General features: G+C 44.5%; 1 protein-coding gene across 2 annotated transcripts in view; it reads right to left on the bottom strand.

Moving 5' to 3' along the window:
- LOC121446046 (CGRP receptor component) overlaps nucleotides 1-23,159 on the bottom strand; it is a 40,059-nt gene extending 16,900 nt beyond the window's left edge. The window contains exons 1-4 of one of the 2 annotated variants that reach the window (XM_041648374.1): nucleotides 23,069-23,159; nucleotides 14,520-14,556; nucleotides 11,717-11,815; nucleotides 6,163-6,257 (exon numbers count right to left, since the gene is read on the bottom strand). In XM_041648374.1, coding sequence (XP_041504308.1) covers nucleotides 6,163-6,257; nucleotides 11,717-11,815; nucleotides 14,520-14,556; nucleotides 23,069-23,076 — 239 coding nt within the window. In that variant the 5' untranslated portion in view covers nucleotides 23,077-23,159. Of the gene's footprint in view, nucleotides 1-6,162; nucleotides 6,258-11,716; nucleotides 11,816-14,519; nucleotides 14,557-22,982 lie in introns of both variants that reach the window. The other variant, XM_041648373.1, reaches the window with a different exon arrangement.
- Nucleotides 23,160-23,229: the final 70 nt, after the last annotated feature.

Raw genomic sequence — 23,229 nt, forward strand, 5'->3', positions numbered from 1 at the left:
AAGCAGTGTGAGGTAAGTACCTCCCCAAACCTCAGGTCCATGTATGTAAAAAAACTAAAGAGTAGCACTTAGAGCTCATGAGGGCTATGAGAGGTGACATTCTCGTATCTGAAGTGGCCGCTACCACCACTTACTGCCTGTTTTCCATTTGCTGCCAAAGGAGGAAGATGTTTAAGTGACAAGGAGATAGGAAGTAACCTGTCCACAGTTCCCAGCAGTCAAGATAGGGACTCAGCCGCCAGCGCTCACACTGGCCATATGCTTCTAGCAGAAGCATCACCATGACGACAGCCCCACCACAGCTCCAGTCATTCAGGCACCGTTACAGCGCACGTGGTCAAGCTCTATCCTCAAATCCCCTGAAACGTTTACCAATCATTTCCTCAAATGAGATTTCACAGCAGTGGAGCATTGGCCTCGTCTGCAGGAGGCCTTGTGTTCAATCTCAAGCAGGATGGAAAGGGAGGAGGAGGGAGAAGAAAGATGAAAAGAAACAAAGGGAGGAGAGGTGGGAGGTGAAAAAGACTTTGCATTGAGCCCTGAGAATTTTCTGGGCAAAACTGAGGGATGTGGCTTAGTTTGCTAGGGTTCTCACCTGAGTTCCATTGCCAACACTACATAAACCAAGGCATCCTGGCAGATACCCTACCCTGCCTCTGCTCTGCCACTGCCAGCCACTACTTCCTTTAGAAGGTCACCCTATGGATTCCACAGTGTCCCTCTTTCTTGTCTGGCCCTTCGCTGACTATTCCTTCTTCGTGTGTCAAGTTCTCTTCCCTTGTCTGGCCCTAGCACTCCACACCGTCACCTTTTCCCTCCAAGCCTCTTACCGACTTCCTCATACAAAATGCACAATCTCCATAGCTACTACAGGTTCTGCTGGAAAAATTCATGTTTCCAAGATATGTGAGCTGAGCTCCAGACCTTTGTAGCCAAGTGTCTCCCACACATCTCCACGTAGACATTCCAGATGCTTCGAAACCAACACATCTGATGGAACTGTGACTACTTTCCAAAAACTAGCTCCTCCCTGTACTTCTCTCTCGAAGACGAAAGAGCCTAAGGTCAGAAATCTGGCAGCCACTCCATACTTTTTCTAACCCATGCCAACACTCAGTTCCCAGGTACTTATGATTCTTTGAAGGTGCTTGTGCCCTCCTCACCATTACCTTAAATCCCTCCACCCGCTCGGTTACAGGACAGTATACTTTCCTCTTACAAGCAAACACCTTTTAAAAGACAGAGATCTAGCCGGGCGATGGTGTCGCACGCCTTTAATTCCAACACTCGGGAGGCAGAGGCAGGCGGATCTCTGTGAGTTCGAGACCAGCCTGGTCTACAGAGCTAGTTCCAGGACAGGCTCCAAAGCCACAGAGAAACCCTGTCTTGAAAAACCAAAATAAATACATACATAAATAAATAAATAAATAAATAAGTAAATAAAAGACTGAGATCTTGTGACAGGAAAAATGGCTCAGTAACTAAGAGCTTTTACAGAGGACCCAAGTTTGGTTCCCAGCGCCCACATGAAGGCCAACAACTTTCCATAACTCCTGCTTCAGAGGATCTGACACCATCTTCTGCCCTCCACAGATGCCAGGCAGTGCAAATAATACACACATGCCATTCCCAGGAAGACCAGAAGGTGCGGGATCCTCTGGGTGCTGGGAACTGAACCCAGGTCTTCAGCAAGAACAACAAAATGCTCTTAATCACTGGCCTACCTTTTCAGCCATGATCCTCCCAAAGGTTTTGGAATCAGTTTGAGTTTCTCTAGCTCACCCCCAAGAACCCTGTGACCTCTGCTCTTGAGCAGTCTATCTCCATATGGTTCCACTTTCACTCAGTGATCCAGCCAAGCTGTAGACACGATACAGCACAGCCTCAGGCCGATTCCCAACTCTGTGCCTTGCCTAGCAAATGGTATTCCTCACCTGAATCTGGAGACTTCCTCTCTCTTATCATCGCCTCTTACAAACATAATAGAACCCTAAAACCGACACTTGCGCGCCTCTCCACTGTGTCCCCCCATCATAGCACTGAGAGAGACAGAGCTGGCATTATACAAATGCAGTCTGAAGGGTGAGCGGAAGGAAGGGCTAGGGAAGCCTCGACTTCGAGCAGAAGCTTGTGGCGATTCCGAGGAGACAGGAAGCAGGAGTTGATGTTCTGAGAGCAGACCAGGTAAGACCACCAGGGAAACCTGAGAACCCATCATCTACACTTGAGCTCTGCTGGTCTGAGGTCCACGTCAAACCCCTGGAGTAATGTGTGTGCAGGAGAGAAGACTGGCAGAATTCCTGCAGACCTAACTGAGCTGGCCTGTGAGGACCAGTGTCCCTCTCCACAGCTGTGTGCCTTAAAGGGTGATCTCAGGATAGGAGCAGGGGCTGCTAGTTAGGCACTGAGAAATAGAGATCAGGCCAAATCTAAACTATTAAAGAATCAATTTTGGTGGAGAGTGGGGTAACACACTAAACAAAAAATTACATAACACATGGTATCAGTGACTTGAAGTTGAATTCCAACTGTATTATTTTGTTGATGAAGTCTGCGAAGTCACACAAACACAACCCCTAGCCTACCCTCAAGGACTCCAGTAAAGATATCTTAGCAAAATAATGAATGGCTCCCCAAGCACAACAGAAAGAAGGTGACTTCAAGATCAAATATAAGATTGAAAGGAGATGTTAAACACAGTTTGTAACATGATTCCTTGGTTAGCAAGGCTGGCCACCGTCTTATCTGGCAAGTCGCCCCTTCATCAGTCATGCAGGCAAAGAGGCAGAAGTCAGCTACAGAGCAAGAAGCTTGCTGGATCCCTCTACTGGCCACTGTGCAGCACGTCAGGAGCTTTTGCCCAGGCAGTCGTAAAACCAAGAGGTAAAGATGTAAAAGGCTATATGAGACGTTATAAATGATTAGTTTGAAGACCACAATTGGAAAGGGAGCCAGCTAATTCTCTACTGAAGTGGGCTTTAAGTTAATGTGTATTCCACCAAGTCTGAAACAATTTGCAAAGCGATTCCTATTTTATAGGTTTTTTTCTCTCTCTTCCTCCCTTTCTCCAACCAGTTCCCTCTTCTTTTCTTTCTTTCTTTCTTTTTTTTTTAAATATTTATTTATTTATTATGTATACAAATGTTCTGTCTGTGTGTATGCCTGCGGGCCAGAAGAGGGCACCAGACCTCATTACAGATGGTTGTGAGCCACCATGTGGTTGCTGGGAATTGAACTCAGGACCTTTGGAAGAGCAGGCAATGCTCTTAACCACTGAGCTATCTCTCCAGCCCCCTCTTTCTTTCTTTCTTTCTTTCTTTCTTTCTTTCGCCAACACTGGTGATATAACTCAGAACCTTAGCCATGCTAAGCAAGTTCTCCACCATGGAAAAGATGCAGGGACTACATCCAAATAGACAAACACTTGCAAAAGGACTTGAAAAATCAGTCATTAAGATTTCTGTACAGGGCTGGAGAGATGGCTCAGCGGTTAAGAGCACTGACTGCTCTTCCAGAGGCCCTGAGTTCAATTCCCAGCAACCACATGGTGGCTCACAACCACCTATAATGAGATCTGGTGCCCTCTTCTGGCCTACAGGCAGGATATTGTATAAATAAATTAAAAAAAAAAAAGATTTCTGTCACATGGGGCTGGCGTGATGGCTCAGAGGTTAAGAGAGTGTACTGCTCTTGCAGAGGACCTGGATTCAGTTCCCATCACTCATGTCAGGTATCTTACAACCATCTATAACTCCAGCTACAGAGGATCCCAAGCTTCTGCCATCCTCAGGCATCTGCACTCACCTGAACTTATCCACATGCAGACACGCAGACACACACACACACACACACACACAATTAAAAATAATTTTAAGGGGCTGGAGAGATGGTTCAGCAGGTAAGAGAACTGGCTGCTCTTACAGGGGACTCTGGCTTGATTCCCAGCATCCTCATGGTGGTTCCCAACACACTATAACTCCAGTTCCAGGGGACCCAACAGGCACACGTGATGCACATACATACACATATGCATGTGGGCAAAACATTAATACCACAAAAATTCCAGTAATACATTTTACTGGGTGGTGGCGGCACCTTTAATCCCAGAACTCAAAAGGCAGAGGCAGGACAATCTCTGTGAGTTCAAAGCCAGCCTAGTCTACGGAGAGAGTTCCAAGGCCACACAAAGAAACCAAGTCTCAAAATACAAAACAAACCCCAAAAAAGCAAATTAATTAATTAATTAATTAATTTAAAGAATTTAAAGAGCAATTATGCTTTTAAGGCCAATTCCCATTGATGACAATGAAAAACCCCAGTAAATTTGGCTACACACTACATAACAAAGGGGCAGCATTAACAGAGGCTTGTAAAAACAGAATTGCCAGTCTAAACTATCTGAATCATCAAAAGGCCCAGAATACAATTCATAAAGTTATTTCAACCAGGAAAATATGACTTATTTTCAGAGGAAAAGAACAGATAGTAAACTCATGCTAACTCAGACCTTAGAATATCAAAGGTGTGAGCTATTATCACAACACAAAAAGGAAAGTGTTGAACTGAATGGACGACCAGCGGGTCTAGCAAAAAAGTCATTCATAACCGTGTGCAGACAGTGGAAGGGGAACTGGAGAGATGGCTCAGTGGTTAAGAGCAATGGCTACCCTTCCAAAGTCCAGAGTTGAGATCTTAGCACCCACATTAGGAAGCTCACAAACAACTGTAACTCCAGCTCCAGAGGATCTGATGTCTTCATCTGGCCTCCAAGCGCAACTACACACACACACACACACACACACACACACACGTACACACACGCGCACACACACACATACACACACACACATGCACACACACACACATACACACACACAGAGTTTAAAAGAGGTTTGTCTCCAGTGTTCACCTAAAGTACAGAGGTGGAGGGGCTGGAGAGATGGCTCAGCGGTTAAGAGCACTGACTGCTCTTCCAGAGGACCCGGGTTCGATTCCCAGCACCCACATGGCAGCTCACAACTGTCTGAAAAATGCAGTTCCATGAGATCTGACACCTTCACACCAACAAACATAATAAAGTTAAATAAATAAGTAAAAAAAAAAGTTTAAAAAAAAAATAAAATAAAGTACAGAGGTGGAGAAGTGTAGCAATCATCATCCCGAACACAGTAACAAAAGCAACTGCAGGGCTGGATCAGTGTTCAACAATACCACCTAGCATGTGCCGAGGCCTGGGTTAGTATCAACAAACACCAAAAAAACAAAACAAAAAAACCCAAAAAACAAAACAAAAAAAACCCAAACAAACAAAAATTTACGAAGCAGCTTTTGGAAGTTATCAACATTAACACTAATCCTAAAAGACATGGACTGGTTGTCTCCTAATGTAAACCCTTAACCTGTGTTTTTAGCTTTTGTAAACTGAACTCACATATATATTAAAGGCCAAAAAAAGCTGCCGGGAGGCATCTGAGATGCAGGCAGACTATAGTCAAGCCACTTCTACCTCAAGCAAATACAACACCAGGTAACTTTGTTCATTTATCTTATAAAAAGAACTTCCATTGTCTTTGTTTGTATTGTTTTCTCTTTTTTTGCCTGCCTTCCTTCCCCTTCCCTGCAACCCCAAACCTCCAATAGTTCTGGGGATGAAACCCTCACACATGCTAGCATGCAAGGTAAAGATGAGCACTGAGCTACACTTGCAACTCAACTGAATCCTACTTTCAATCTCATTTGGCTACACTGACAGGCAGCAAAGAGCTTTATGAACACTAAGGAAAGACTCGGATAAGGACGCAGTGGCTCTTTAAGGCCATGTGTCTAATTTTCAGTTGTCTTTTCTCACAATACCATCATCCCACTTTAAAACAATAATGTGTCCGCCCTTAATCCCAGCATCAGGAGGCAGAGGCATCTCTGAATCTCTGTGGCCAGCCTGGTCTACAGAGTGAGTTCCAGGAAAGCCAGGGCTACAGAGAAACCCCATCTTAAAAAAAAAGGGGGGGGGGACAAAAAACCCAAAACAAGAAAAAACAGTTCCATGTGCAATTATGAGGCCAAAGTGTGACTGAATGAAGATGCAGCTGTTGTAAGAAACTATTCTAAGGCATTATTCTCACTGCATTTTGTGTTACCTGTTGCCTACTGAGGATAACTTACTTGGTCAGCTTGTGGCTTTTCATTGCTGTGAGGAATTCTTGAACAATCGCAGGACTCTGGTTCCTGCATGGCGTTTTTGATATGTATTTTAATGTCTAAAAAATAAATACACAAAATAAAGCCAAACATAAGATATAAATATTTTGAGGGTTTTTGCCCATCAAAATCCCAGCAAAATTCTTCAAAGACCTCGAAAGAACAATACTCAACATCATTCGGAAAAGCAAAAAACCCAGGATAGCCAAAACAATCCTGTGCAACAAAAGAACTTCTGGAGGCATCACAATCCCTGACTTCAAACTTTGCTACTGAGCTACAGTACTGAAAACAGCCAGGTATTGGCATAAGAACAGACAGGAGGACCAATGGAACCAAATAGAAGACCCGGATATCAATCCACACATCTTCAAACACCTGATCTTTGATAAAGAAGCAAAAAATATCAAATAGAAAAAAGAAAGCATATTCAACTGGATATCAACATGTAGAAGAATGAAAACAGACCCATATCTATCACGATGCACAAAACTCAGGTTCAAATGGATCAAAGACCTCAACATAAAGCCAGCCACACTGAACCTTATAGAAGAGAAAGTGGGAAGTACACTTGAATGCATTGGCAAAGGAGATCACTTCCTAAATATAACTCCAGCAGCACAGACACTGGGAGAAACAATTAATAAATGGGACCTCCTGAAACTGAAAAGCTTCTGTAAAGCAAAGGACACAGTCAGCAAAACAAAACAATAGCCTACAGAATGGGAAAAGATCTTCACTAACCTCACATCAGACAGAGGTCTGATCTCCAAAATATACAAAGAACTCAAGAAATTGGACACCAAAAGAACACATAATCCAATAAAAAAAAAAATGGAGTACAGACCTAAACAGAGAACTATCAACAGAGGAATCTAAAATGGCTGAAAGACACTTAAGGAAATGTTCAACATCCTTAGTCATCAGAGAAATGCAAATCAAAACAACTCTAAGATTCCATCTTAGACCTGTAAAAATGGCCAAGATTGACCGGGCAGTGGTGGCGCACGCCCTTAATCCCAGCACTCGGGAGGCAGATGCAGGCGGATCTCTGTGAGTTCAAGGTCAGCCTGGTCTACAAGAGCTAGTTCCAGGACAGGAACCAAAAAGCTGCAGAGAAAGCCTGTCTCAAAAAAATCCAAAAGAAAAAAAAGAATGGCCAAGATCAAAAACACTGATGACAACTTATGCTGGAGAGGTTGTGGGGTAAATGGAACACTTCTGCATTGCTGGTGGGAGTGCAAGCTGGTACAACCCCTTTAGATGTCAGTGTGACAATTTCTCAGAAAATTAGGAAACAACCTCCCTCAAGACCCAGTAATATCACTTTTGGGCATATATCCAAAGGATGTTCAATTGTGCCACAAGGACATGTGCTCAACTATGTTCAGAGCAGCTTTGTTTGTCATAGCCAGAACCTGGAAACAACCTAAATGTCCCTCGATCAAACAATGGGTAAGGAAAAGGGGGGAAGGGAGTGGTGGGGAGGGGAGCAGAGAAAAATGTAGAGCTCAATAAATATCAATAAAAAAAGGAAAAAAATGTGAGGTTTTTTTTTTTTTTCTATTTATTTCATGGGCATTGGTGTTTTGCCTGAATGTATGCCTGTGGGAGAGTGTTGGATCCCCTGAAACTGAAGCCACAGACAGCCGTGAGCTGCCATATGGGTGCCTGGAATCGAACCCAGGTCCTCTTGTAGGACAGCCAGTGCTCTTAACCACTGAGCCATCTCTCCAGCCCCAATGTGAGGGTTTTTTAAAGATCTATTTTTATTTTTAATTATGTGATTCTATGTGGGTATGCCTTTGAATACAGGTATCTGTGGAGGTGAAAGGCTTCAGAACCTCCTAAAACCAGAGTTCCAAACAACTGAGTCACTCAGCATGAGTGCTGGGGAATCAACGTGGACTCTCTACAAGAGCAATATGTGCTCAAAACCACTGAGCCATTTGGAGCCCCAGGATACAGGAATTTGAATAAGGGGCTGGAGAGATGGCTTAGTGGTTAAGAGCACACACTGCTCTTGCAGAGGATTCAGGTTCAATTCCTAGTATTCACACTGTGGCTCCCAACTATCCAGTTCCAAAGAACTGACACCCTTCTCTGACCTCCACAGGCAAATAGGCATGCACGTGGTACATAGACATACATGCAAGCAAAATACTCAAATACATAAAATCCACCCAAGGCCAGCTGGCCTGGGTCTGAAAAAGCATGGGATAAAACCGGACTTGCTGAACATAGCGGACAATGAGGAATACTGAGAACTCAAGAACAATGGCAATGGGTTTTTGATCCTACTGCACGTACTGGCTTTGGGGGAGCCTAGGCAGTTTGGATGCTTACCTTACTAAACCTGGATGGAGGTGGGCAGTCCTTGGACTTCCCACAGGTCAGGGAACCCTGATTGCTCTTCAAGCTGATGAGGGAGAGGGACTTGATGGGGGAGGGGGAGGGAAATGGGAGGCGGTGGCGGGGAGGAGGCAGAAATCCTTAATAAATAAATAAATTTAAAATAAAAAAAAAGAAAAAATAGTTCTGAATAAGAAAAAAGGAAAGCAGTGTTATAATTTAATATTCTAAAATTTTCAGATTTTTAAGAGTTATTTTTATTTTTAAATTATGTTTATGTGTGCGCATGTGCGAGTATGTATATAAAAGAGCAGGGGCAGAGGAAAGAAATACTGATCCCGACACTGGAGTTGGTTACAGGTGGCTGCGAGCTGCCCAGTGCAGGTGCTAAAGTCAAACTCAGGAGCAATAAGCACTTCTGACTGCTGAGCCATCACTCCAACCCCAAAGTACTCAAGAGTTCTAGCCCAACACTTGGGGAGTTTTGTTGTTGTTGTTGATGATGACCTGTCTTTAGGCTATGATGAGCTGCAGTTTATACAACATTCTAATGTAATACTTGCTTGCTGTTTCCATTCAATTCCCAAACAGGTTAGGAAGAACAACCTTATGAATTAATTTTGCTTTCTTTTTATATGCCTTTAAACCCAGCACTAAAGAGGAAGAGGCAAGCAGATCTCTTGAGTTCCAAACCACCCTGGCATGTGAGTTCTAGGTCAACCAAGGTTACACAGTGAGACCCTGCCTCAAAAAACTGAAGAAAAGGGAAAAAAATTAATTTGGCCTTGCACAAAGAACAGTTCTAGCCTTTGTCCTAGATTTGTAGGTGGAGATTTCCAGGTCCCTGGAATGTTATGCCTGGGCCCCTGGGTAATTCTGCTTATCAGCCTAACTTAGGGGCTGGCCACACCTCTACAGTTTCAGAGCAAGGGTTAGATAGCATAAGACCAGTGTACATCACGACCCAGCAGAGCTTCCCTGCTGGCAACATTCCATGCTACGGCCACAGACCGACTTTAGAAAAGTAGTAACTCAAGTCCATGTGTGAGGACAGTGGAAACTATGACTTGGATATTCCCCTATTTTTTTATTCTCTTGGCTAATTTTAATCTGAATCCTTTCCTTGTAGCAAGCTGTCACTGTGACTGTAATAGCTTCAGTCCTGAGACAGATAACAGGAGCTAAGCTGTGCTACCACTGTTACACATCATCAGTGTTATTCTGTTCTCTTCGTTAAGCACGGACTCTGCTGTCCCTTTCCTACATGAGCCAAGACCCTGCGGCACCAGACAATCTTACCCCTCACTGAGCTCTCCCTTCCTGAGTTAAAGGACTGTAAGTCAGTGGACACCATGTTAGACAGCCATTTGGATAGCTTCCTAGACACCTTGGGGAATGGCATAACAATCACTGTGTTGTGGCTCCTGAACAGAAAGGACTGTTTTGAACAGTCTCTACTGGATTTTTACTGTTGTTATCACAAACCACAATGAACTCTAGATGATCCTGCAAACATTTCCATGTAAGCCAGAGGAAGAGCATTTCCTTGATGGCCTCGCAGGGGTCTGTATGACTTGTGTGAGAGAGACGAGGCTATGACTGGAGCAAACATAGACTTTATCTGCATGTGAGGTCCTCTGTGGTCACTACCAACACCCCTTATCATGGTTGGTCTCCATGTCAACTTGCCACAAACTAGAACCACCTGAGTAGGAAGCCTCTCCTAAAGAAGTGTCCTGATTGCCTTGATTGATGTGGGGTCCCACTCGTGTTGTGAGCCACACTTTCTGCTGGTAGTCCAGAAGGAGGGTCACCTTGCCCGTTCACATGGCCTCCCTCTACTGAGTTAACCTGCCCTGTTGCTGATTCCCACACTGGTATCAGGACCAGTGTTTCTAAGCTTTCGTCGTGGACTAGAGACCAGCAGTTCCCCAGGAAACTAACTACCAGTTGCTCCCACCCCAACTGAGAGCCAGCTGTTGTGGAAATATTCTGACTGCTGAGGCACTGAGTCTCAAGGACCAAGAAACTACAGGGTTCTTAGCTCTCGGGTCTACTGGTGTTACTATTTTAAACCTGACTCAATGTTTGTGTGTGTAACATAGATAGTTTTACCCCATGAATTCCATCCCTCTAAGAGAACCTGGACTGACACAGCCCTTCTGTGACTAAGTAGGGGTCAGTTCACTGGTGAGATGGCTAGAAGACACCCTCACCCTCCGTACTGCAGCCCTTCCCTGATGTCGCCACAGGCCCAGTAAAATGCTTCTCTCAGCTGATTTCTCCGTCAGCGGTTTTTCCTGTCCCGTGTCTAGCACAGCAAGCTGCTCGGGCAACATGAAGAAGCAACACAGACAGTGAGGGAGCAGCAAAGACGGTGGCAGTGGAGCAGCAGAGAGGCAAAGCTGAGCGGCTGACCAGCCAACAACAAAGGTGGCGTGGGCAGCCTGCTCTGACAACTGAAGATGACACAGAGCTTCAAGGCTGGCAGCTGCCTCCCAAAGCAGGCAGGGAAGGACCAGGAGGGATGGTGATGAAGAGTGGGTGGAGGCCTGAGGCTGTAGAGAGTCAGAGAACAGGCAGGGATGTAGCAGCATTTGCCTGTGTAATCCCTGCACCTGGGAAGTAGAAGCAGGAGGATCGGGAGTTCAAAATCATCCTGGGCTACATAAGAAGCCTGAGATCCTATCTCAGAACAGATGGAAGAGTTCCAGAGAGCTATCAAGTGTTTAAGACCAAAGTTGTCAGGCACCCCAGGCCTGCAAAGTATAATACTGGTACTACCAAGGGCTGCTGGGAAGCTACCATGTCAACTGCTGCCTGACTTCCTAGGCCTACCCAAGAACTGGAACACAAAGTCGCACTATCAAAAGCCTGCATGAGGTTATAACACTAGAGGGCGCCATCCACAGCATCTCCTATAGGCCAGCTGCTATCACCTCCAAGGAAACAGACCCAGAGCTTCCCACCTATCACAACTCTCATCCAGAGAGAGCAAAAGGCTCCCAGCCAGATGACCGGGAGCATCTGAGGGTCGTTTTGTGGGGACCCCAAATACGCACTTTATTCAGGACATTTTATTCTGTCTCACTTACTGGCAAATATCCCCATTCCTCCCACCCTCACCACTGGAGAGGCCCTGAAGGCTCTGAGCAGCTGGGCTCACCTCGTAGGTGATGGCGTTCAGGTTCTGCTGCCCGGCACTGTGTTTGTTCTTCCCACTTTCCTTCCGCTGCTCCTTGAGATCTGTCAGCAGCTGGTACACCTAGGAAGAGACACAAAAGATATTGTCAGTGAAGCTGAGCGATGTGTTTCTCCAAGGTTCTAAAAGACAGTCAAGTTATGTCACTTTCTTCCCACAAACCTACTTCCCACAAGCAGGTTTAGATCAAGTAGTTCATCCTAGAATTGTGCAGCATATTTCAGATGCTCTCTTAGCTAAACCAATTCAAAGTCTCCTTTAGCTATCTATCTATCTATCTATCTATCTACCTACCTACCTACCTACCTACCTATTGGTTTTTCGAGACAGAGTTTTTGTGTAGCTTTGGAGTCTGTCCTTGAACTTGCTCTGTAGACCAGGTTGGCCTCTAACTCCCGAGTGCTGGGATCAAAGGTGTGAGCATCCATTATTTAAAATATTGTAGAGAAAGCTCAGAGACTAAGAGCACTTGCTATTCTTGCAGAGGACCATCGGCCAGCTCACAATTACCTGTAACTCCAGGTCGAGGGGATGGCCTAGCCTGGCCTCTAGGGGCACAATATTTACATGTACATACCCCCACACAAACACACACGTTAGAAATTAAAAATAAAACCCTTAAAATAATAACTGTGAACACTAATTTAAAAAATGTGTAGCCAAGCAGTGGTGGTTCACGCCTTTAATCCCAGCACTCAGGAGACAGAGCCAGGTGGATCTCTGTGAGTTTCAAGGCCAGCCTGGTCTATAAGAGCTATTTCCAGGTCAGGCTCCAAAGCCACAGCTCTCGAAAAAACAAACAAAGCCATCTATCACAGGCCAGGGAGACAGCTCAGCTGGTAAAGGCACTTGCTGCCAAACACGGCAACCTGAGTTCCATCTCTGGACCCACACGGCAGAAGGAGAAAACAACTTCCACAAGTTCTCTGTTCTCCATGTCCATGTAGATACATATCACACAAATAAGATCTAATGTAAAAATTAAAAACATACATCATTAATCCCTTCTTATCTCAAGCTATTATAACTATTTGAAAGTAGATTTTCCTAAATATTTTAAGAGGGCTCTGCTTAATATACAAGTCTAGTATAATAATTTCTTTCTATAACAGAAAGAGCATGAGACAAATGATAAAACACAGCATCAAAAGAAAAAAAAAGAGCTGAGAATATTGGTCAGTGGCAACGATTTGCCTAATATGACAAAATCCCTGGGTCCCCAGTATGCTGAGAAAAACAAAGGGGAAACGCTATGATTCTTTTTTTTTTAAAGATTTATTTATTTATTATGTATACAACATTCTGCCTCAATGTATGCCTGCACGCCAGAGGAGAGCGCCAGATCTCAGTACAGATGGTTGTGAGCCACCATGTGGTTGCTGGGAATTGAACTCAGGACCTCTGGAAGAGCAGCCAGTGCTCTTAACCTCTGAGCCATCTCTCCAGCCCCCGCTATGATTCTTAGAAGAAAACTTTCCCTGAAAAGGAAAAACACATACACATCAGTGCCGGGCTGGAGGTGATTGGGACTTTACTCCTGTTTCTGAGATTCTACCAGAGATCTGAGGAAAATACAAGCTAGCAGGTGTGTAACACCCACTTCCAATAGTCCCCCAACCCTACCACCTCTGGAAACCGGTAGTGTGAGACCTAATGAACATGTTTCCCCAAAGAAACAAACACCCAAATACTGAGCAAAGGCCAATCAGTACAAAGTAGTTCCTAAAAATCAACGAATAGTTCCTTCCCGAGGCTAAGCCACAACCACTTAGGCGGGTCTTTAGTAAGCAACATGGCAGAGTGAGTTGATTCTACACACACGTAGCCCAGAATGGAGACCCAGATCCCCCGAGACTTTGGGTTTCACTGTGACATGGACACTGATAGGGAATTTATACTCAGGCTCTTCTGCACCTGGAGCTGTCCCACCAGACTGCTTTGCCAGGACCAAACTAGACCCAGGCAAAGCAGAAGGCAGTAAAAATACTAGGATCTCCTTTCTCAGCAACTTCTTTCCTCTTTGTCTCCATCAGTCCGAATTATAAAGCTGCTCACTCTTACTAAATTACTCAAAATAGTCAACTCAGTCTCAAAATGAGGGTATCAATCTCTGAGGCCCTTTGAAGATCCAAATGAAATAAAGGATGGTAATCAGGAAAGAACTAAGATTTTTTTTTCTTTTGTTTCTCTGTAGCTTTGGTTCCTGTCCTAGAACTAGCTCTTGTAGACCAGGCTGGCCTTGAACTCGCAGAGATCCACCTGCCTCTGCCTCCGAAGTGCTGGGACTAAAAGTGACTAAGATTTTGATAGAAAGCAGTGGCTCTACAGCAGCAGCTCTTCCTCCTGTCTAATCCAGCGACAGACCCTGGGATTTACAGAAGGGCACTTATGAACCAGAGCCTCCCCGCTTCTCTAAGGAACCATTCATAATTCACAAAACTCAGACCATTCCAAAGTCCGCCCGGGGCCACCTACCCTGTGTTAAAGTGGAAACTTCAAATGAGTTGTCATTTCTAAAGAAAACTAATCTTTCTTTAAACCAGGCAGTGACTGCGCACACCTTTAATCCCAGCACTTGGGAGGCAGAGGCAAGTGGATCTCCAAGAGTTTGAGGTCAGCCTGTTCTACAAAGAGCTAGTTCAGAACAGGCATCAAAGCTACAGAGAAACCCTATCTCAGAAAAAACAAAAAGAAAACTAACCCAACATCTTCACAAGCAAAGACAAAACCAAAAGAGGGAAATACAGCAGCCCGTGAGAGCCCTTACCTCATAGTTACTGAGCAGTGCCGCGTTCGCGTCCTTCCTGCAAAGGAACAGTGAGCCATGTCAATCCACATCCATTACAAGGTCTCAAGTGTCTAGAAAATAATCCCTTTAGTCGAGGTCCAGCTAGCTAGTTCAGGAACCGAGAACAATCTAACACTAGAAATGCCTTAAGTCCTGCCTGGGTTAGCGAGCCCTGACTGGGTTAGCTAGTCCAGCATCAGCAAATTTCAGGTAGAAACAATTTTCCTTTCAATATTTATTTACTTATGTGTGTGTGTATGCCTATGAGAGCTAAGAATGTTCTACATGGGTATGTAGATTTGCATGCCTGTGTGCACAGAAGGCACTGACCCCCTCAAAGCTGGAGTTACAGATGTTTGCAGGATACCTAGACTTGTCACATGAGTGCTGAGATCTAAATTCTGGTTCTCATTATGTAGCAAGCATTCTTAACCACTGAGCTATCTCTCCAGTCCCAAGGCTTTCCTTTTTTTATATATTTTTTTTTGATATTTATTGAGCTCTACATTTTTCTCTGCTCCCCTCCCTGCCTCTCCCCTCCCCCTTCAACCCTCCCCCAAGGTCCCCATGTTCCCAATTTACTCAGGAGATCTTGTCTTTTTATACTTTCTATTCCCATGTAGATTATATCTATATTGGACATACAACTTACATGCAACCTGAGTCCTCCATGTTGACAGAAATGGCCTATGTACTTTTAGCACAAACACTGTCACTAGAAACCCCAGCAAGGGTCAAGGATGCGATGAAAGTCACAGAAACATCACATATTTAGTTGCTAAAAGCCTGGTTTTTCCCCTGCATAACTGATAAGCAACCTGTTACTGCTCCTGTATGAACACAGCTATGGCACAAAATGACAACTGATCCACTCCACACTATCATATCAAAATATATCAGTAACGACTCAGATCACAACTGGCCCATCCCATACCGTGACAGCAGAGGGCGTATTGCTTTGAGCAGCCCAGAGTCAGCATGCTATGACAATTAAAGACAACTGAAACCAGACATGCTGAGGTTCTGATTTCCTCACTGCCAAGTTAAGATGTAGATTTTATTGGACCAATTTCTCCCCAAGCTTACCACAGCTAAAACAAGATATGGGAACAATCTAGTGTAGCATGGACAATGGAGCGATGGCTCAGTGGTTAGGAGCTCTTCCTGCTCTTGTACAGTCCAGTTTCTAGCACTTACATCAGACAGCTCACAACTGCCTGTGACCTGTTCCAATACCCTCTTCCAGGTTCCAAGGGCACATGCACTCACATGGTACACAGACAAGCAAGCAGACATACATACATATAAATATATTTATATATGTATATATACACACATAAATCATTTATATATATGTATACACTTCATTTATATATATACATATATAAATGTGTGTATATATATATATATATATATGAAGTATAACCTGATTCTAAACCCCATTATGTCTGTCATTGGCTGTGTGTATTTTCTAAAGTGATTTCATCTCTACAATTAAATTTTCACATTTACAACATGGAAATTATACTATACACCTCTCTAAGATTATATACAGGATTAAATGTTATACACCTTTGTAAGATTATATACAGGATTAAATGTAAAGATATAGGTAGAACATTGCAAGTGCTTAGAAAATGTGATTATCATTACTTTCGTCTGTGAGGCTAAATGTCTTATTTCATGAAGATTTTCCATTCTGGTGAAGTAAGATGGCAGATTTGAGGATTAGAACCTCCACGAATGGAGGCCAGTATTTAAAAAAGATTTCAGACTGAAGAGATGGCTCAATGATTAGGAGCACTAGCTAGCTGCTCTTTCACAAGACCTGGGCTTGATTCATGGCATCCACATGGTGGTTCACAATCATTTGTAACTCCAATCATGAGGGAATTAGCCCTCTTCTGACCTCCAAAGACACCAGGCATGCACATGGTATACAGACATACATGTAGACAAAACACCTATGAGCATAAAATAAATTTTAAAAAAAAGATTATGTCAACTCTCACTAAAAGCCCTCCAGTGCAGGGGCCTATCAATACGATTCCAACTTTCAGATGACAAAGCTCAGGCTCGGAGAGTAAAGTAACTTGCCATACAATAAGAAGTTCCATGAACTGGAAAATAATGATGACTATGAAAAATGAGAGTAGACTAGGTGAAGGGAAACTAGAACAGAATCTAAAAATCCAGATAGAGCAGTCTGGAGCGGACACACGGGCAACAAGAACCACTGTGCGGTCTGTCGCCCGGAGTGGACCTGCACGGTGAAAATGACAGCACAGAATTTCAAAACCATGGCGTGAGATGGCTGCTTTTCCCAGTCAACAATTACAGCGGAGCTCTTCCACAGCTAACACGGGTCAACAAGGCAACAGCACAGTGATGTCAGCACAGAAATCAAATCGGTGAGCAGCGCCTGGTCAAATGCTCCTGGTAATTCAGCAAATGCTACAATTGCACACATCTCCTGCTTCATCCCAAGGACACTGAACCCAAGGCAGGGTATTATATTTAGAAAGAATCTAACACAAGAGAAACAGTGCAGAGCTCAGCTGGCAGAATGCTTGCCTAGCAAGGACAAGGGCTTTGGTTCCTATCTAGCACCAAATACACCAGGCACGGTGGCCTGTAATCAGAGGAAAAAGTATCAGAAGTCTAATGTCATCCTCAGCTATACAGGGAGTTTGAGGCCAAACTGAGTTAAATGAGAGCCTGTCTTTTAAAAAACTAAACAGACAAATCAAATCATGTCTATTGAATCAGGAAATGAGCCCACAGGGCTTCCTACTGGTTGAAATTGAGTTACAGTTCCCTTGCTCTCAGAGGAACACTGCGCCTGTGATAGATCACTTCAAGGTGAATAGCAATGGGTCCATTCCCAGCGTCACTGCTATATGTTATTTCCAAATCACAAACCACTCTGTGGTCACGCACTGAGAAATTCCAAGTCACTGCCCAACTACTTGAGTCAATATTGTACACACAAAATCAGAGGTAAGATGGTGAATACTTGTAAGCACAACACTGATGGATGGGGAAAGATGACATTGGCTACATGGGGAGACCCTGTCTCAAACACAAACACACACCAACACTCTCTAGGAAACAGATGTAAGAATCCAACAAACATCATCCGCCTTTTCTAGCATGAGAGAGAGGGAGAGAACTGGGAATTCTCTTTCACATACAATTTGAAAAAATGGAGAGCTGGGTCAAGCTGGGGTCAAGCTGGGGTCAAGCTGGGGGTCCGACACAGATTAAGCAAGAAGTCCACCACCAACCTATGCAGTCCCTCAGGGACATTAATGAGTCTGCTTGAGGATCAGGAGAACGAGGCAGATATCGCATCTTGCAGACTCTGGATGGCAGAAACCAATTAATTCCTGGAACTCACTTTGTAGACCAGGCTGGCCTTGAACTCACAGAGATCCACCTGTCTGCCTTCCGAGAGCTGGGATCAAAGCCCTAGGCCACCACCCGGCCACCACCCGGCTAGTTTCCATTTCTTTTTTTTTTTTTTTTTCGGGGGGTGGGGGGAGGGAGTATCTCACTATGGCCTTTATACTCATGATTCCCCTGCCTCAGGCAGGCATCTGAGTGCTAAGAATGTAGTTGTGTACCACCAGATCTGGCTGATTTTAAGACCCAGCTACTCAGCTATGCAGATTAAATGCCAATATATTCTAGGAATAATTTCATCTAATAGAAAGCCAGTGAGAGACTAGGATACAGTTCAATGGTAGAGCATGTGTTTAGAATGCAATCCCCAAAACCAAATCTTTTGTCAATGGGTAAATTAACCATTTTTCCATGAAGGCCTACATGAGCTGTACATCTTGGAAATTTCTTTTTATAAGACTTATTATTTATTTATGTGTATGTGTGTATGTGCACGTGTTCAGGTGCCTTCCAAGGCCAGAGAAGGGCATCAGATTCCCCTAAAGCTGAAGTTATAGGTAGCTGTAGGCCATCTGATGTGGGTGCTGGAAATAGAACCCAGGTCCTCTACAAGTGCAGTAAATGCGCTTAACCATGCAGCCATATCTCCAGCCCCAAGGGAAGTTCTTTTTTGTTTGTTTGGTTGGTTTTGGTTTTCAACAGTTTTCTCTGTATAGCCCTGACTGGCCTGGAACTAGCTCTGTAGAGCAGGCTGGCCTCAAATTCAGAGAGATCCTCCTGCCTCTGCCTCCTGAGTGCTAGGATGAAAGGCGTGTGACACCATCACCCAGCTTAAAAAGTACTTTTAAAAGGGTAAAATAATGACATGATGTCTGCAACTGTCAAATGGTTCAGAATAAAGTGTGTGTATGGAGAGAATGCTTGGACAAACTATAAGGCAAATATCCATAGCGAAACTTTAACAAGCGGGCCGGCAAGATGGCTCAGTGAGTAAAGGCACTTGCTGCCAAGCCTGACAGCCTGAATTTGATCCCATATGGTGGAAAAAGAACTAAGTCCACAAGTGGTCCTCTGACTTCCACAGGTGTGCTGGAGTATGTGTATCCCAATACATAAATAAAGAGAACTCAATTTTAAAAAAGTTTTTAACAAGTAAGGCCTCAGTGAGATGCCTTAGCAGGTAAAGGAGCCCGCCACCAAGCCTGATGATCTGAGTTCAATCCCAGGGACCCACAGAGTGGAAAAAAAGAACTAACTTCCACAGGTTGTCCTGACCCCCACATGTACACCGAGACATACATATACTCATAGATAATTAAAATGCAATAAAAGTTATGTTAACAAAGGAGCTAGGTGTAGTGGCACCCAGTATAAACCAGCACCTGTCAGGTTAAGGAAGGAGGATTAGAAATTCAAAGGCAGCCCAGGCTATAAGGTGAGAACTTTGGTTGGTTGGTTTTTAAATAAAGTCTTTTAAATTTATTTATTTTTATTTCATTACATTCATGTTTTCCTTGCATGTATGTCTGCGTGAAGGTGTTAGATCCAATGAAACTGGAGTTACAGGCAGTTGTGAGCCACCATGTGGGTGCCGGGAATTGAACCTGGGTCCTCTGCAAGAGCAGCTAGTGCTGAGCCATCTCTCCAGGCCATTTGTTTGTTTTTAAACTGGGTACTGGAAATCACAATTGTAACCTCAGCATTTGCAAAGTGGAGGATAGATCTCTTCAGCTCAGAGTTTGTGGTTTTACTTTATTTTTGAGATCGGCTCTCACTGTGTAACAGACTGACCTGGGACTTGCTATGAGCTGGGGCTGCCCTTAACCTTGTGATCCTCCTCTTGCTGCTAATCCTAAATGCTAGGATTACAAACCTGGGCCTAAGTGAACTTTAAAGACTATGGAATCTATGCTATAGGTAGGCAGTTACTTAGTGTCCCTTAAGTAATTCATTACTGGACTAAAGCTGTCTTACTATTTGAAATTTAACCTGTAAAGAGTGCTTAATGTGCTGAGTCAACTTAATGAAAGCAAACAATCACTTTGGAAAACAGAATCCTGAATAAACAGAACAAAATGATCTATTGACACTTTCCTTAAAAGCACACATAAACACCCCAAAACAGAACAAACAAACAAGTGAGCCGTATCTATTCATTGCCACACACTTAACTTACGAACAAAATGACGAACAAAATTGCTAAACTCTTCTATGCTTAAAACGTCATCAATTCATGTTCTGAAAAACTAAACTTTGATACAGGAAAAATGAAAGCTTCAAAGTCAACGAACACTTTAACTTGTACCTTGCACTTCCTAGCCAGCCAACAAGCACTCCTCCTAAGCCCATTGCTGGGTTGTTGTGTATCTTTTGCTTCTCTTTCTAAATCTCCATATCGCTAGCTGTAAAAGGACAGCACTCCTAACGCACACACACTACAGAAGACAAGGTCCATTTGTTCAACTCTGACTATACACTACATAGGCAAAGCCACGGCAGGCTGCAGAGGCTCAGCAGTTAAGAGCTTGTACTGCTCTGGCAGAGAACCTGAGTTTGCATCCCAGCACCACATCAGGAGGCTGATGGTGGACAGGAACTCCAGCTCTGGAGAATCAGATGCTCTCTTCTGGTCTCCAAGGGCACTGCACGCACATGCGCAAACCCACAAAGACATATACACACATTAAATGATTTTTTTTTTCGAGACAGGGTTTCTCTGTGTAATTCTGGCTGTCCTGTAACTCACTATGTAACCCAGGCTGGCCTTGGACTCGGAGATCCGCCTGTCTCTGTGCTATGAGTAAAATGTCATTCACCACCACTGCCAGGCATAAAAAAAATAATTTTTAAAGCCTTTAAAAAAAAAGGGGGGGGGACCATGAGTTGGGAATGTAGCTCAGTTAGTAGAGTGCTCTTCTAGCCTGCATAAAATCCTGAGCCCCATCCCCAGCACTGCATAAACCAGGGTGTGGTGTAACGCACCAAAAAAGTTCAGCAGTGGGAAGTAGTCAAGGTCACTCTTAACTACTTGGTGAGCTCAAGGCTAAACCTTGAACAAAAGAGACCCTACCTTAGGGGTGGGGTGGGAGGGAACCTGAAAACAGGAAAAAAGACTGTCTAATGACTGGGAAAGAGCTAAATTATGGTTTAAACAATCAGACAGGAGGGGCTGGAGAGCTGGCTCAGTGGTTTAGAGCATTGCCTGCTCTTCCAAAGGTCCTGAGTTCAATTCCCGGCAACCACATGGTGGCTCACAACCATCTGTAATGAGGTCTGGTGCCTTCTTCTGGCCTGCAAACATACAGACAGACAGAATATTGTATACATAATAAATAAATAAACATTTAAAAAAATATTTAAAAAAAACAATCAGACAGGAAATGAGTGGAAAAGAAAGGTCATAAACATTGAAGAACCACCATCATATAAAAGAATAAAGTAACAAAATGTGCTGGGATTAAAGGCGTGCACCACCACCGCCCGGCCCAAATCATCTTTTTAAAAAAAGGTGTGGAGAAAAAACTGTTAGGATGGCTTTGCTGGTGGGAGAGTAACTGCCTAGAATGTTCAGGACACTGCCATTCCAAACACCACAATACGAGGATAGGGGGTTGGCTCGGTGCTAAAGTGCTTGCCTAGTTATCCCTAGTTTCCATCCCCAGCACCACAAATAATAGCAGCAATAATAAATGTGTGGAGGGTGCCATTCAGTGGTACCCGCCTAGCACGTGCAAGATTCTTGGATACCATCCCCAACATCATAAAATGATGGTATGATGATGAAGGCTAGGGAGGTATATAGCTCAAAAATTTGCCTAGTTGATTTTTTTTTTTTCAAGGTAGGGTTTCTCTGTAGCTTTGGAGCCTGTCCTGGAACTCGTTCTGTAGACCAGGCTGGCCTCGAACTCACAGAGATCCGCCTGCCTCTGCCTCCTGAGTGCTGGGATTAAAGGTGTGGCTCTGCCTAGTTGATCTTACTTTCGAACTTGAAACAGCCTAGCTTCATCTGGAGAAGAAGCCTCAATTGAGCTGTCTCTTTGTCAGGTTGGTTTGTGGGCATGTCCATGAGGGACTGTCTTGATTATTAAGTAACACAAGAGTACAGCCCACTAGAGATGGCACCATCCTTGGGTGGGGGGCCCTGGGCTGTATAAAGAAGTTAGGAAAAGCCAGAGAGTATACCAGACAGCAGAGTTCTTGAATGCTTTCTGCTTCAGGTTCCTGCCTTGAGTTCCTGCCCTGACTTCCCTCAATTATAAATTGTGTCCTGAAGTGTAAGATGTAATAAACCCCGCCACATGGTGGCACACACCTTTAATCCCAGGAGTCAAGGAGCCAGATGCAGGCGGATCTCTGTGAGTTCAAGGCCAGCCTGGTCTACAGGGTGAGTTCTAGGACAGTCAGAGATACAAAGTGAAACCCTGTCTCAATTAAAAAAAAAAAAATTGCAATAAACCCTTCTACCCCTAAATTGCTTTTGCTCATGGTGTTTGTCACACAACAGAAAGGAAACTAGTACACCTGGTATGTTCACAGCCCTGGTTATCAGTATCACAAAATAACGACGGAGAGAATGGCTGGGGCTGCAGCTTGGTGGCAAAGCCTTTGCCTAGCACGTGCGAACTCCTGGGTATCATCTCCAGCATTACAAAACGATGATGATGGTGGCTGGGGGGATATGGATCAGCAGCAAAGCCCGCATCCCAAAATGGTAATTGTGACTGCGAGGTACTTCGGGGGCAGACTACTTGGGGAGTACTGGTAAGGTCTTGAGTTTCAAGCCCAGAACCAGGAAAAAAAAATAATAGTAAAGAAGGAAGGAGGGAGGGAGGAAAGGAGGAAGTGAGGGAGGGAGAAAGGAAAGAAAAAAAAGAAAAAGAAAGAAAGAAAGAAAGAAAGAAAGAAAGAAAGAAAATATCTATTCCTCCCACATCCCCTCCCCTAACGAATGTGGGAGGGGAGCCGGTTGCCAGGCCAGCAGGATCCCTTCCTTGCCGCCCCGGCACCAGGTACTTCCGGCCCGACCACTCCGCCCACCCGTCCAGCTCGCGGTCCGGAGGTCGGGCCGCCAGCCGCCTCATGGTCCCCAGATGAGTCGGGTTTCCCTTGGACGAGCCGCTTACACTTCCATGTCGCCTCTGCTTCGTCGTGCAGCCGCTGGAAGGGACGAGCCTCACGTTGCGCCACCGCCGCACGGCGCTCCGCCGCTGTGCGTGCCGCAAGGCACTGTGGGACGGCCTGCTGCACGCCCGGACCGCTGCAGGATGGGCGGGGCTCCTCCTTG

This window comes from Microtus oregoni, unplaced genomic scaffold (assembly GCF_018167655.1).
Source record: "Microtus oregoni isolate MIOR12 unplaced genomic scaffold, Mior012 000003F_ref0000135, whole genome shotgun sequence".
Taxonomy (NCBI): Eukaryota; Metazoa; Chordata; class Mammalia; order Rodentia; family Cricetidae; genus Microtus; species Microtus oregoni.